Raw genomic sequence first — 15866 nt, 5'->3', positions numbered from 1 at the left:
TGTCCTTGATCTTTTAAAACTAATGGTAGTGAGCCAAAGGGATGATTTCCACCAAAGAATTGCTAGTTGAAACAAATTTGGGATTCGTTAATCTTTGAAGTCATTTAAAAAATATCAATCTGATAGGAAGCACAATCCCTTGCTTGGGCATTTTCTTCTAGACATGAAGGAAATGCACAACCGCATAATTAAGCTGGTCATTAAAACCTCTGACAAGTGCACGATCCGTTTGCACAACATGACATTCAGCATAAGTCTCCTCATTCCCTAACTGGCTGACATTTAGTGAGAGCTCAAGAGAGGTGTAGATGTGAGGAATCAAACTATTAATGCCATTGCTCTTGTCATTGCCTCTCCGCGAATAGCACATAACCAACTAAATTAAGACGAAATGGAGATTCCGTGGGTGGAAACATTGCCCAGAAGTACCTGAAATGGCCTGGGTAGGTGTGAATTGTGGAAAGTGCATAGCCGGATTTTAGAAGTCCCAACTTGAGCCTACAAGAAGTTGATGCACAAGCGTTGTCTCGAATTGACGACTCCCATCACCGAGTCTTGCAAGCTCCATATGAGTTTACCCCGCAGAGAAGAAAGTCAAAGCCAACTAGTCCAACCATATCCTCCTCTGAAACAAATTTGAAAGATGCAGGCCGAGAATGAAAGTGCCGACAACTTTGATTCTCTTGCATAAATAAGGATTGATGTGCACGCATGTGCGACTGATCTTATCAATGTCTTCTAAGGACGACTTTTATGTTGGATTTCAATTGTCGTTTGAACAATAGAACTTTCTTAATAAACTCAAACATTCACTCACCATTAATTCAATATATTAGAACGTGACACCTTGAATTTTATTTCAGTTACTAGTTTTCAATTCGATGACAAATGTAGAAGATATCAGTCATTGCATAAAGGACGAGCTATATATCTAAAAAAAAAAAAAAATCAAAGGAAATTATTAAAGAAAGATCATATAAATGAAAGTGAAAAAGGAACATATAGAGTTTAGGAAGAGAAACATAGAAGCTAAACTCGTTATTGAAGGTAAAAGGCGAGGGTGTTGGTGTAGCGTTGAATTGCCAGTCATGGAGCAATCCCCAGAGGAGAAGGAGAAGGAGGGAAAGAGTGGTATGGAGTTGAGTCACACTCACTTTGACTCCAACTACTCCTTGTACTAGGATCCCGCTGAAGAAACTGGCTTTCGAGCATCCTAACCACTTCAGCCATCTCTGGTCGGAGAGATGGATCCTCGTGTGAGCACAACAATGCCAATCGGAGTAGTTGCTCTGCTTGTTCTTCCGCGTAGTTCCCCTGCAAATTGGGATCCATCACCCTTCCCAACTGGTCTTCATTCATAAGTTTTCTAACCCCATCCTCTGGCAAGAAAGCTTCCCACCGATTACTTCAGTGAGAAAGTTGTTAATCAGTTGTCCCGAGATTAGCTCGAGAAGCATTCTCCCAAATGCGAAGACATCATTCTTCAGTGTGCACTTTTCTGTGTATAAGTACTCAGGGGCAATAAACCCAAATTTGCCGGTGATGGGGGTGTTGACATAAACATCTTTATAGCAATGATAGGTTAGAGAATCGAAGCCAGAATCAGCTGAATTTTCTTCTGCTGGAGATGAGAATGAAACTCCGGCGCCGTGCCTTGGCGGCATGCACGTTATCCACTCAATAGTCCCTTCTTCTGCATTTCTCTCATGCATGATCATGGGGAAACGGAAAAGTCCTATCACGGCCTCGAAATCCACATTCAGCAGTATGCTTGACGCACAGATGTAGCGATGCATGATCTTAAAGTTACCTTGATTGTGAAGGTGGGCAAGCCCCCTCGCTGCTCCCAAGACTATTCGCTTGCGAGTAGTCCAATCAATAGGTCGGGCAAACCGATCCTGCCTCTCTGTAAGATTGTAAGATAGGCTATGGTTAATCATCAAGGGATACACCAATAAGAGCTCTTTTTTGGTCCTGTGAAAGCCCCTTAAGCATAGCACGTTTGGGTGTGTCGAAACCGCGCTTCCCACTTGCACTTCTGATTCAAAGTGCTCCTCCCTCAACCAATCGACAGAGGTTGCTCTCTTTACTGCCACTAGCGAACCATCGGCCAAGCGGCCCCTGTAAACTGTGCCGTACCAGTCGTCCCCCACGATGTTCTTGCTGCTGAAGTTGTCTGTCGCGACTCGGAGCTCCTTTAGAGAGAAGCTTTTAGGAGGTGTTGGATCACCTTCATCGGACTCGGTAAAACTGTAGGTTCGGAGATTGAACACCATCTTTAAGAAATCCCAATTCCTCTTCAACACTAATTGAAGGGTACCGATTGATTTCCAAGGCTGCTCAAAGGAGGGCTTTGGAGCGCTAAGATTGGAGCGCTAAGATAGCTCCGCGATCGATTGGCATAACAATTCGTCCACCATCTTAGCCTTTAATTCACACGCCGGAAGCGATCAGCGTGTGAGAAAGAGACGAAGTCAATTGGAGAGAGGGTGACGCAACAAGAGAAGACTTGACCAAACAAGAGGAAGATTTCTTTTCTTTTGATTTTTCCCATTTTGGCAGGCACACGCAGAGGAGCCTTCCAATGAAATTGATGTAAAGCAAAATTAGCATGATTGGTCTTTCCCTGTTCTTTGATTCCTCTGATGATGAGCGTGAGAGTAATGCTCCATCTGTGCATTGAAATTTCATTAAAGAGACCTAACTAGGCTTTTATTCTACAAAAACTTGGGAGCATATGAAGAAAAAGGCTCTAAATCCGTTAGTTTTTCCATTAATCATCCTTTTTTGGCAATTATGGTAGTTGAGCCTTGCACCCATTAGTGTGATAGATTAATAAAGCTTTTACTAACATAATAGTCATTGGGCTACTGCAAGATTAATAATATATTGTGAGCATTGGATTCTTTTAGAAGTAGACCCCATAATAATTTCTAATTATTTTTTGTTTTTGTTTTTTTGTGGCTTATTTTTATAATGAATTAAGCATAATCATATAAGCAATTCTCTTAAGAATAATACGTGGAAATACGTAAATGAAGAAGCAAATGATTCATTCAATTAGTGTGATAGAACAAGAGACCCCACTTTGGATAGCACTTTCAATTTATGGCCTTCAATTCCTTGGAAATTGTAGAAGAAACGTGGTTACTATTGACTAATTCTTAGACCGGGTCCAAAAGCTTAACGCTATTATTCCACTGTTCTAGAACGACTCGGAAAGCAAAAGCAAGAAAAGTGGTCATTATCGGCTCATGTTTGATGGATCGGGGAGAATACGAGTTATTTTAAGTTTTAACGAGAGGTTGGAATGGGTTTGTCTCGTTAGAGCCCAGCTAAAAAATGGGCTTTATTTGGGTCTATGAAGAGGTCGAATTTTGCGAGGTATTAACGGTCAAAGGAAGGGCTGGGATATTGTTTGTGGTAAACCTCTGAGAATCAATCAATCTCATCGGCCCAATCCAGGTTGGCCAATCACATTCCGCTAGCTCCTCGCCTAAACTTGGTCTGCATGGGAGCACACAACCTTTGTTCTATAGGGCCACATACCCAATTTGCATCTTTGCATATACCAACAATCTAGTAAGTCACCACCGACCGTGACAGCGTGGATGGTGGATCCTTTGCCCTTTCCCGCAGGGGGCCAAGGTTCGAAGCCCCTGCGAAGCAAGGAGGCTGAAGCGCTGTATGTGGTGACTTACCCGGTGGCATGGGATGGTGGTTTCACTTGTGCTGCCCTCAGGTTCTTTCCGTCGGCTGCCAGCTTTCGGGGTTTCCTGGTTCATCAAATTAAATAAATAAAAAAGAATCTGGTAAGTCCCACAACTCATATTGGCTCTAATTCATTTTGAATCCTACCATCGGAAATTCATTAGGGGTCACCTGTGTGATGAAATTGTGTGCTTCAGCGAGATCATGCGATATATACAAGTATTTACATTGTTTCTCTTCTTTTTTTCCTAATCCATAATCCCTTCTTACTTGGATGAAGGGGGCATTTAAAATTTGAGAATGCTAAATAGTACTTATATACCATGAGCGGAAGTAACTTCGTAGCGATTAACGAAGGTTTGGTTACTGGAGAAAGGATTAGGATTTGCAAGGTCTTTTTGTCCCTAATTTCATCCCGATGGTTGCATGGTCCACCGTGCAGGTACTCAACCTTTTTTATTTTTCCTTCTGGTGGGGGTGGGGGAAGTGTTGCACTTGGTGGGGAATGTGTAATTGTTGTAATATATGTACACTAAATCGCTAGAAAAAAAAAACATATTACTTCCACTTAATATATTTTGAAGTGAGAAATCAGATTTGGCGATAAAAAAACTTTAGATTGGCTTGAATCGATAAAGCATGCATTCAGTGTATGTATCGGCATAACACATGCATACTTTTCTAGTACTATATAAGTATTTCAATCTTTATATTTTTATTTCTTATTTTATTTACTAACATCTTTTTATGTTTTTAATTTACCTTTTTACTTTAATATAAATTTTTATATTCACATGAAAATATTAAAATGGATTAAATGGGTCCGTATGGGTTTTCATAAGTTAGGTCAAATATGGATTTGTTTAAGTAATAAAATGGGTTGGATATGGGTTAAGTTCGGGTGGGGTCGGATTTGAATTGCTAGAATTTTTTTTGCATGAAAAGGATCAATTTTAATCATACGATTTTCGGACCCATCTCATAACCACTCATTTGATGGGCCTTATAGTAAGAAAGTGAGAGGAAAGGCTTGAGCGAATCTCTAGTTTGAGCACGTACACAAAGTGATTAGCTTTATCTTTTTCTTTCACAAAAATGCTTTTTGATAATTTACTTAGCCGATTAAAATAAGCTTACGTGGTAACAATAGGCTCTCTTACTTATAGTTTGTCTTTTTGGTCATCTTAGTTTATAGGGATAAGTGTATTGAAAGTCTTAAAATTTGTCATGAAAATGTAATGGAATTCTAGAACTTTTAAAAAAGGCAATTAAGTTATAAATCTTGTCAAGAAAATGCTATTGACTCCTAAAACTTATTAAATTGGTTCAATCAAGTCCTTCTGTTGATTACACTTTTTGAAAATTTTAGGATTTAATTACATTTTCAGAATAAGGTTTAGGACTTTTAATGCATTTATCCCTATTTTAGTTACTAACTTGTAAGATCTATTAGATTCTATGTTGATTCATAACATATTATATTGTATCATGATACAAGCATATGGATTAATATTCTCACACATACAATTGACTCGAAAGGGTCTGGATACAATTTCATACATAAAGGGCCACGTCAGGGTCTTCTGCCAATATTAACTATTAACGACAAATAACAAAAGGGTAGACCGAATATGAAAATGGATTCGGAAGAAGCAGATGATGGACAGTTTCTTTGAAACTTACTCCCATAGATAATGGCTAATGGAAAATGTTGAGATAAAATATTTTTTATTACATTCTATCTCCTTCATGGCATTGACGTGACTAAGACAAGGACGATAAGTCCAAAAAAATGTTGTTTTGACATAAATTCGATTTTTGATGATAATTAAATTTTAAAAAAAAACTAATTTTTTTTAGAAAAAGAGCAAACCAATGAGGGCTTGTAGGCCTTGCAAGCCCTTGTGTTGCCACCCCACCATCGTTAACAAGGGTCGACGGTAGTGGGGCGAGGATTGGTCAGGGTCACTATGCCTCGGCCAATGGTCGGTGACTCCGATTGATTGTAGTCAAGAGCATGCCGGTCCTCACTGAGATTTGGGGCGAGGGTTGCAACCCAACCCCCAAATTGGTTGAGGGTTGCTAGCCCTTGGTTGAGGGCCGCCGTTGGTTGGGGCGGGGTGACTAGCCATTGGCCCCACCATAGCTCATGGCTACACTTGGCCCAATCTAGGCAAGGGCCGGCGGTGGCAAGGGCCCTATAGGCCCTTGCTTGTTTGCTATCCTTGCTACTTTTTTTTTTTTTTTTTTAATTTGGTTTTTCTTTTAATTTAATTAATATTTATATAAAAATTAATTTTGGACCAAAATGATGCCGTTTTGAGGTTATTTTGTTTGTTTTAGCCACTTTAGTGCCACATAAGAGAGAAAAGTAATTCATAGAGCCAAGTCAGCATTTTCTATTAGCCTAATTGGACGAAGTTAATGAGATTGCACAAACTTAATAAGTTTTAGAACTTGATTGCAGCTTCCGAAAGTCTTAACACTCAATTGTACTTTCGTAATAAGTTTTAGGATTTCTAGTGAATATATCTCAAAAAGTATTGAATTGATTAATTTGAGGCATTAATACCCTTAAAAATTCTAAATTGGTACCCATGATACACATACCACAAACTATTATTGTCTCACAAAAATCTCAAACTAGTAATGTCCTTGATCTTTTAAAACTAGTTGCAATGAGCCAAAGGGATTATTTCTGCCAAAGAATCGCTAGAACATCAATCAGGTGGAAACAAAATTGAGATAAGTTAATCTCTTAAATTCATAAAAAAAAAAAAAAAAAAAATCAATCTAATAAGAATCACAACACCCTGCTTAGGCATTTTTTTTTTTCAAGACATGAAGGAAATGCACAACCGCACAATTAAGCAAGTCATTAAAACCTCTCACGAGTGCACAATCCACTCGCACAACACGGCATTCAGCACGAATCCCCTCATTCCCCAACTCGCTGACATTTGGAGAGAGCTCGAGAGAGCTGTAGACGTGAGGAATCGAAGTAAGCAACCCTTGATTGTTCGAATGAGGTTAAGGCTAATAATGTCATTGCTCTTGTCATTGCCTCCACGCGAATAGGTGATTATCAAGTAAATTGAGACGAAATGGAGATTCCTCGGGTTGAAACGTTGCCCAGAAGGTAGCTGAAAAATGGCCTAGGTAGGTGTGAATTGTGGAAATTGCATGCCAGAATTTCACGAGTCCCAACTTGAGCGTACAAGTAATTGATGTGCAATGTTGTTTTGTCATTGATGGCTCCCATCACTGAGAAACTTCTTGAAAGCTTCATATGAGTTTAACTTGCTGAGAGGAAAGTCAAAAGCCAACTAGTCCAACCATATCCTCCTCCGTACAAGGATTGATGTGCACGAAGACGCATGTGCGATTGATCTTACCTATGTCTTCTAAGGATGACTTTTATGGCGGCCTTTAATTTTCGTTAGAACAATAGAACTTTCTTTATAAACTTAAAACATTCATTCACCATCAATTCGATAGATTAAGAGGTGACACTTTCAATTTTTATTTCAGTTTCTAGGTTTCAATTCGATGACAAATGTAGAAGATAGTAGTTATTGCATGAAGGACGTGTTACATGTCTAAAAAAGAGTCGGAAGGAAAGTATTATAGAAAGATTATACAAATGTAAGCGAAGAGGAAGAACATATAGAATATAGGAAGAGAAAAACATAGAGGCTAAATTTCTTGTTGAAGGTAAAAGGCAATGGTGATGATGTAGCATTGACATGCCAGTCATGGAGCAATCCCCAGAGGAGAAGGAGAAGGAGAAGGAGGGAAAGAGTAGTACGGAGTTGAGTCCCCGTCACTTTGACTCCAACTACTCCTTGTACTAGGGTCCCGCTGAAGAACCTGGCTTTCGAGCATTCGAACCACTTTAGTCATCTCTGGTCGAATGGATGGATTCTTGTGTGAGCACAACAATGCCAATAGGGCTAGTCGCTCTGCTTCTTCTTCCCTGTAATTCCCCTGCAAATTGGGATCGATCACCCTTCCCAACTCGTTCTTGTTCATGAGATCACCGATCCAATCCTCCAAACTGAGATGTTCATATGACAAGGAAATAAGTTCTGAAATTTTGGTTCCCGACATGAGCTCGAGAAGCATTCTTTCGTATGCAAAGACATCATTCTTCAGTGTGCACTTTCCTGAGTCGACATACTCAGGGGCCAAAAACCCGGGTGTGCCACAGAAGGTGGTATTATTGACATAAACATCTTCATAGCGATGATAGGATTGAGAATCGGAGCCAGAATCCGCCGGCCACGGGTACCACTCAATGGTCCCTTCCTCTGCATTATTCTCATCCATGATCACGGCTATCGCACAATCTCCTATCACGGCCTCAAAATGCACATTCAGCAGTATATTTGACGCATTGATAGCGCGATGCATGATCTTGATGTTACCTTGATTGTGAAGGTGTGCAAGCCCCCTTGCTGCTCCCAAGGCAATTCGCTTGCGGGTAGTCCAATCGAGAGGTCGGGACAAACGATCCGGTCTCCCTGTAAGATTGTATGATAGGCTATTGTTGATCATCAAGGGATACACCAGTAAGAGCTCTTTCTTGGTCCTGCAAAAGCCCCTCAGGCATAGCACATTTGGGTGTGTCGAAACCGTGCTTCCCACTTGCACTTCTGCTTCGAACTGCTCTTTGCTCCATTGACGGACTGTGCAAGCTCTTTTTACTGCCACTAGAGAACCATCGGCCAAGCGCCCCCGGTAAACCTTGCCAAGTCCACCTTCGCCCAAGAAGTTTTCTCCGCTAAAGTTGTCTGTCGCGCGTCGGAGCTCTTTTAGGGAGAAGCTTTTAGGAGGTGGTGGGGGATCATCCTCAACGGACTCAGCAAAACTGAAGGTTCGGAGATTGAACACCATCTTTAAGAGGGGAAAAAGTAGATTCTTCTCAAGTGCAAATGGATCGTATGAGCTTGATGGTTTTCCTCTATTGGTAGTGATTGGTTTGGGAATACCTTCTGCATATCCAAAGAGACTTTGCTTGTCCACACCGTTTTCATAACTCCAGTTGGGATTATACGGGTCTCATCACGACTGGTTTTGGTCGGTGTGAACGAATGAAATGGTGGAAAAGTCGTAGGATTGTCGACAGTGTGGAGCCATCACACTCCAAAGCCTTCCTGTGAAGCTTCGTGGAAAGAGAGCGCGAGAGAGGTTTCATTGCCTCGCAGCTTCCGAATTTGACCAAATGTGCATTGAAAAATCCAAATGTGAAGAGCACACGTCTTTTCTCTGTACTACATGGGCCGTACATTACATGGAAAAGCTCTTAACTTTTGCATATCATTGAAGATCCATACTTCTACTTGTATTTGGAAAACATGCGTTATATGTCGATTGATCATATTGCAATTTCAATGGAAATTTTCCGATATCCATGGAAATACTAGTATTAATTGAAGATCATTCTTCTGCTTCTCTATGTTCTATCTTTAATAGATAAACCTTGGAAACAAGAAACAGATGCATTAACAATAACAAGAAATCATTATTATGACATATTATAGACATAAAACATATAATCAGTCGACATTGCAAAAAAAAAAAAAAATCAGGATTTATTTCCACTGGATCTGCCGGGTGATATTGTTGACCAAATATATTACACATAAAACAAATGAGTTCATCTTCCTTGTAAACTCGATGCACAACCACTCTTGACATCTTGCGATTGTCATAGTTTATTTTGTCAAATCTTGTTACGTAAGAAATAATAATGTTCTTGTCCATCCTTTAAAACATATTTTGTGAAGGAGCTTAGAAAGTTCGTGTCACTAATTTATACACGTACTAATCCAGTATCCTGTGGAATGCAAGGGATCCACGCGAATTTCATTCATCGTTCTTTAAATAGAGTGTAAAATATTCTGAGTCAAAAATGTTTCAATAGTAAGGTACCAAAAGAATAGTTTGTAAAAAAGTATTTATAATAGCTATCATGGCTTCATTTAAAGGAAGTTTTTGAGAAATTTCTTTGTACACAATTTTTGTGATGTGCATCATTCCCTCATCTTCATTTAACAAAATTATCTCAAATCTATCTCTAGTTGTTAGCGTGGAAATTGCAATATAAAGTTGTCCATGGCAAAAAACTGGCTTAAGGAGATATAAGCCAACACAGCTTCAAGTTTGGCCAATGAGAAAAGGGTAAATGCTTTCTTTTAAGAATAAATGGCCAATGAGACTCAGGGGGTGACGTAACTATGCAAGGAATGAGCACTTTGAGTGCTAAATTTGCCATATTTGGATTAAAAAAAGAGAAGAAGAGGCAATTCACCCGGTCAACAAGCAGAACAGTGGACGTTCTACAATAAAATTATAAAAGGGACCGAGAGCGCACGAGAAACAGAAAGGGAAAGGGGGAAAAAGAGGGGGAAAAAAAAGGAAGGAAGATAGACGGAAAAGGGAAGAAGGAAACTCACACGTATATGCCACGGGAACCTTACCTAGCCGGATTTACTCTGATTCGCAAGTTAATCCGATTGGTCAGGATGTCCAGAGCGTGTATGCACGAATTCCCCTTTCTCTTCTTTCTTTTTGGTTTTCTGAGGGAGCTTTCTGTCTCCTCTCTTTTCTTCTTATCACCCGGTTGTCTCTGTTTTCTTTTTCTCTTCTTCTTTCTTCACAGCTCCTGCAGAATTTGAGAGCTCATTAGGTGGGCTGAGTTTGGGCCCATGGGCTTTGGCCCAATATTATGGTGATAATCTCTAGTGTTGTTGCATAAACCAAAGTTGGATTAATGTTTCGTAGTCACATAACAAGCATTGCTACTCTGAGTCACGTCTTCACGTAAAAGGAGATCCATCATGTATGGATTTATTTCATCCACTGTCTTTTTCCCTTGAGCGAATTAGATCTGGCTATTGCTTCGAGAGGGTTGTCGTACGTGAAAGAGTTAGATTATTTCATCCAGTTTCTTCTACTGTTGTCTAAGCCTGCAGGTCCTGGTCTTAGCTTTGAGGGCTCTCTCCAGAACATTTTTGCAGGTAGTCAGCAAGTGAGAAGAAGGCTTGAGCGAATCTCTTGTTGGAGCCCTCTCTCAACGTGATCGACCTTGTCTTTTTCTTCCACAGCAATTTTGTTTGCAAATCTACTTAGCTGATTAAAACGAGCTGTATACTCGATAACAACAGGCTCTCTTATTTTTAGTTTCTCTTTTTGAGCATCTTGTTTTATATATTGAATTCACAACAAATTGTATTGCGATACAAGCATATGGATTAATAATCCTACAAATATAATTGACTCGAGAGGGTCTAGACACGATAATTTCATACATGAAGGGCTACGATAGGAGTCTTCTGCCAACATTAAGGACAAACAACAGAAGGGAAGACCGAGGAAGAAGACGGATTTGAAGGAGCCAATCGCCATGAAGAATTCCACATGTAGTGATTCAAGAAGAAGCAGATGATGGACAGTTTTTTTGTAACTCAACTCCATAGAAAATGGTGCATCCTGTTAGGAAATGGCAAAGTCTTCCGAGGGTACCAACTTATCAAGAGAGAATTCAAAAGTCAACTCATCTTTTAATTGAGACTCACGAAAAATAGATGTCTCTAGAGTGACAATAGGACCACCAACTTCATTCTTTATCTAGAGAAGGAAACCTCCTACTTGTTTATGAACCTAGGAATCGAGGAATACAATTCAATGGTTTCCTATTCTGCGACCTACAAATTTGTTAACATTCTACCTTATTCCATGCTCCAGACATCATCGGGCTTTATTGAGTGATTGTTCATTATTGCACCTAAACCTATAGTTAGATGGATCCCGCATGGAAAGCATACTGAATCGATTAATTTTGGGGATTAATACCATTAAAAATTCAAAATTGGTATTCAATGATATATATACCACAAACTAATAGTAGTCTCACAAAAATCTCAAGCTGATAATATTCCTGATGTCTTAAAACTAGTGGCAATGAGCCAAAGGGAGCCAAAGGGATGATTTCCGCCAAAGAAATGCTAGAACATCAATCAAGCTGAAACAGATTTGAGAGTGGTTAATCTTTAAAGTCATTGAAATAAAAAAATCAATTTGATAGAAAGCACAATACCTTGCCTGGGCGTTTTTTTTTTTTTTAAGACATGAAGGAAATGCACACTCTGCATAATTAAGCATGTGATTAAAACCTCTTACGAGTGCACGATCCGTTTGCGCAACACAATGTTCAACACGAGTCTCCTTATTCCCCAACTCGCTAACAATTAGAGAGCTCGAGAGAGCAATAGATGGGAGGAATTGAACTATGCACCTCTTGATTGTCCGAATCAGGTTAAGGCTAATAATGTCATTGCTTTTGTCATTCCCTCCCCGCAAATCGGAGATGATCAAGTAAATTAAGACGAAAAAGGGATACCTTTGGTTGAAAAATTGCCCAGAAGTAGCTGCAATGGTCCAGGTAGGTGGGAATAGTGGAAAGTGTATACCCGATTTTGAAAGTCCCAACTTGAGCTTGCAAGAAATCGATGTCCAACGTTGTTTCGTATTGATGACCGAGAAGCTTCTTGCAAGCTCCATGTGAGTTTATCTCGCAGAGAAGAAAGTCAAAGCTAACTAGTCCAGCTATATCCTCCTCTAAAACCAGAGAAACAAATTTTAAAGATGCAAGCAGAGAATTAAAGTGCCAACAACTTGGATTTTCTTGCATATACAAGGATTGATGTGCACGAAGACGCGTGTGCAACTGATCTTATTGATGTCTTCTATGGACGACTTTTCTGGTGGCCTTTAATTTCCGTTAGAACAATAGAACTTTCTTTATAAATTCAAAACATTCATTCACCATTAATTCGATGGATTAAGAGGTGACATTATGATTTTTATTTGAATTTCTAGTTTTCACTTTGATAACAAATGCAAAAGATAGCAGTCATTGCATGAAGGACGTGCTATATGTCTTAAAAAATGGGAGGAAAGTATCACAGGAAGATCGTACAAATGAAAGTGAAGAGGAACATGTAGAGTTTAGGAAGAGAAATATAGGAGCTAAACTTGTTATTGAAGGTAAAAGGATGATCTAGCATTGACATGCCAGTCATGAAGCGGAAAGAGTGGTACAGAGTTGAGTCACACTCACTTTGACTCCAACTACTCCTTATACTAGGGTCCCGCTGAAGAAACTGGCTTTCGAGCATTCAGACCACTTCAGACACCTCTGGTCGAATGGATGGATCCCCATGTAAGCACAACAATGCCAATCGGAGTAGTTTCTCTGCTTCTTCCTCCAAGTAGTTCCCCTGCAAATTGGGATCCATCACCCTTCCCAACTCGTTCTTGTTCATAAGATCACCAATCCATTCCTCCAACCAGAGATCATCATGCGCCAACAAATTAAGTTCTGAAATTGTCTTTCCCGACATGAGCTCTAGAAGCATTGTCCCGTATGTAAAGACATCATTCTTCAGTGTGCACTTTCCTGAGTGGATATACTCAGGGGCAAGAAACCCGAGTGTGCCACGGACGGTGGTATTATTGACATAAACATCTTCATAGCGATGGTAGGATTGAGAATCGGAGCCAGAATCGGATTGAGAATCGGAGCCAGAAGCAACTAACTGCCGGGGCCACTCAATAGATTGAGAATCAAAGCCAGAATCAACTCACCACCGGTGCCACTCAATAGTCCCTTCCTCTGCATTATTCTCATGCATGATCACAGCATAAGAAAATCCTCCTATCACGGCCTCAAAATGCACATTCAGCAGTATATTGATCGGGCAGATGTCACGATGCAATATCTTGATGTTGCCTTGATTGTGAAGATGTCTCGCGCAGGGGACCGAAAAGCAGTTCAAAACTGAGATGGAAGTGTCAAGCTTGATCTATGTGCATCCGAATGTGCTACGCCTGAGGAGCTTTTTGCCGGACCAAGAAAGAGCTACTACTCTTTTAACTCCTAGAACAAAAACCCAACTTGTAAGAGGGAAAGAGAAAAAAAATGGGAGGGAGATAAAATGGTGAGTTGACTCAATAATGCCAAAGATAAAAGAGATGGATTATGGACAAGAAGAAAGTATGAGAAGCTCCGTTTTATATTTTAATCGTGCAATAATTTTATTAATTTACCAAAATAAGAATAAATCTTGCACATTGACTGACCAGTTCCTTTTCTTTTTTCCCCTCAAGTGGAAAATCTGGATTGGCCGAGCCTGCCTAAATTTTCTAAGTGTGGGAATGCAAGAAGACTAGGAGAATTATGCGAAATTTGCTTTATATGAATTACGTGTTTTGTCAAATTTAGGAAACTTCGACTCGCTCTCTCTTTCCCCGAAGCTGCTCACAGGAAGGCCTTAGAGCGAGATGGCCCCACGCCTTGAAATCAGCCTACAGTCTGCCCGTGGCGATGCCTGTCACACCCCAAAACCAACAAGAATGGGGGATGACACAGCCATCATTCCACTCAAGGACGCAGCCTCAAAGCTCCCAAAAACCAACTATTAAAAGTCCCCACATCTATATCGCTCTCGTATCTACTTATCGTTAATCGAGGGACCTGAAAAATCATTGGAAAATAGAGGGGTGAGCAACTACAGCTCAATGAGTAGTGCATCTCTTCTAAGCGGATCGAATACCCACTATGCATATTTACAAAACCAAACCGCAACTCTTTTAACTCAAATCAAGGATATAACAAAACATACATTAAAAAGAATAAGTTACATACGCTTTAACATAATTATATTTATAGCAAAAATAATTATTTCATAATAACATCGAAATAAACATCAATGGTCTAATTCACTGATCAATCTCATTAATTCACACGCCAATGGTCCATTCCATTGGTTAATCTCATACCACACCAAACCTAGATCATAATAGGCAAATATAACATTTCTTACTTTAACATAATATGTTCAAAACAAAAATATTCAAGATAATAATAGGCGAATGCCAATAGTCTAACACATTGGTCAATCTCATAAAACATGTATCAATGGTCTATTACATTGATTAATCTCATCAAACCACACATCGATAATTTAATTGAAATTACTCGTCGATGGTCCATTCCACCAACTAATCTCAAATTATACGTTGATGGTCCATTAATCGACTAATCTCAAATTGCATGTCGATGGTCCATTCCATCGACTAATCTCAAATTACACGTCGATGGTCCATTTCATCAACCCAACTCATATCACATGTCAATGGTCCACTTCATTGACCAATCCGTTGCTCAATATCAAACCATGGTCACGATATAACGCCTAGTGACGAGGCGACCAAGATTCTCCCTTAGCAAGGTTTCCACCTATTATTAGCCGATGGCTCGGCCCTTGATATCCTAGAATAGTATGCACATACCCACAAGCCTCTTGCTGGGCTCACAGCGATATTGAGCATCCACATCAATCCAGAACCACACCATCCATAATCTTCAAACCAAATCCATAAAACATTTCATATATCACCAAAAGATTTTGCAACTCAACTTATCCGCCAAAAATACTTTTCATAAAACATTCTCAAATAATTTCAAGACCCATCTCATAAATCAAACTCAATATATAAAATACATATCAAATCATATAAGAGTTATTTCTTATCATCAAAGCCTTATACTAATATGAAGACTCATTTAAATCACCATCAAAACTCAAGTATCAATGGTCAAGTCCATTGAATAATCTCCATAAAAAACATATATCAATTTCAAATCAAATATATTTCAAAAAGCTTATTACAAATCAATAACTATATAACCTTCCATAAATCATCTCAAAGTCGAGCTTTTCGTGAAATGGTTCCACAAACCCAAAACATGTAATGTTTCTCAACTTCGTTCATCAAACAAAACATATATTTCCACCAAAAATTCCCACACTATTCTTAAATACCAAAACGCAGTAAATGCCCAATCCAAATTTTATGCAACAAATATGCTTATTCATAATTCATAAAATATCAATCATTTATCATTTTAAAAACATGAGCTTATAAATTCTTAGAAGAGATAGCACCACTCACCTGGGAAAGTCGGAAATCAACTACGACATTCACTCGAACCAACGCACTCGGATCCCTAATAATTAACGGAAAAACATTATCAAAAAGCCGAGTAAAAAGAATACTCGCATAATGACTTGTCTATACTAAGCCTA

The 15866-nt window shown here is 39.4% G+C and overlaps 3 protein-coding genes across 3 annotated transcripts; all 3 read right to left on the bottom strand.

Moving 5' to 3' along the window:
• Positions 1-1355: 1355 nt before the first annotated feature.
• LOC104427422 (LRR receptor kinase SERK2-like) lies at positions 1356-2546 on the bottom strand. Its single transcript, XM_039305172.1, has one exon. It carries the CDS (start codon positions 2274-2276, stop codon positions 1356-1358), a length of 921 nt encoding a protein of 306 aa, XP_039161106.1. The 5' UTR covers positions 2277-2546.
• Positions 2547-7261: 4715 nt separating this feature from the next.
• Positions 7262-10299, bottom strand: LOC120289508 (BRASSINOSTEROID INSENSITIVE 1-associated receptor kinase 1-like). Its single transcript, XM_039304521.1, has one exon. The coding sequence runs from the start codon at positions 8605-8607 to the stop codon at positions 7465-7467; it is 1143 nt and encodes a 380-aa protein (XP_039160455.1). The 5' UTR covers positions 8608-10299; the 3' UTR covers positions 7262-7464.
• A 2594-nt stretch (positions 10300-12893) lies between these two features.
• Positions 12894-14150, bottom strand: LOC108957031 (LRR receptor kinase BAK1-like). The gene is made up of 2 exons (XM_039305171.1): positions 14115-14150; positions 12894-13313 (listed from the first exon to the last, which is right to left on the bottom strand). Exons 1-2 carry the CDS (start codon positions 14148-14150, stop codon positions 12894-12896), a joined length of 456 nt encoding a protein of 151 aa, XP_039161105.1.
• Positions 14151-15866: the final 1716 nt, after the last annotated feature.

The sequence above is a fragment of the Eucalyptus grandis genome, chromosome 11, assembly GCF_016545825.1.
Source record: "Eucalyptus grandis isolate ANBG69807.140 chromosome 11, ASM1654582v1, whole genome shotgun sequence".
NCBI classification, from domain to species: Eukaryota; Viridiplantae; Streptophyta; class Magnoliopsida; order Myrtales; family Myrtaceae; genus Eucalyptus; species Eucalyptus grandis.
This window is presented reverse-complemented; position numbering and strand designations above follow the sequence as displayed.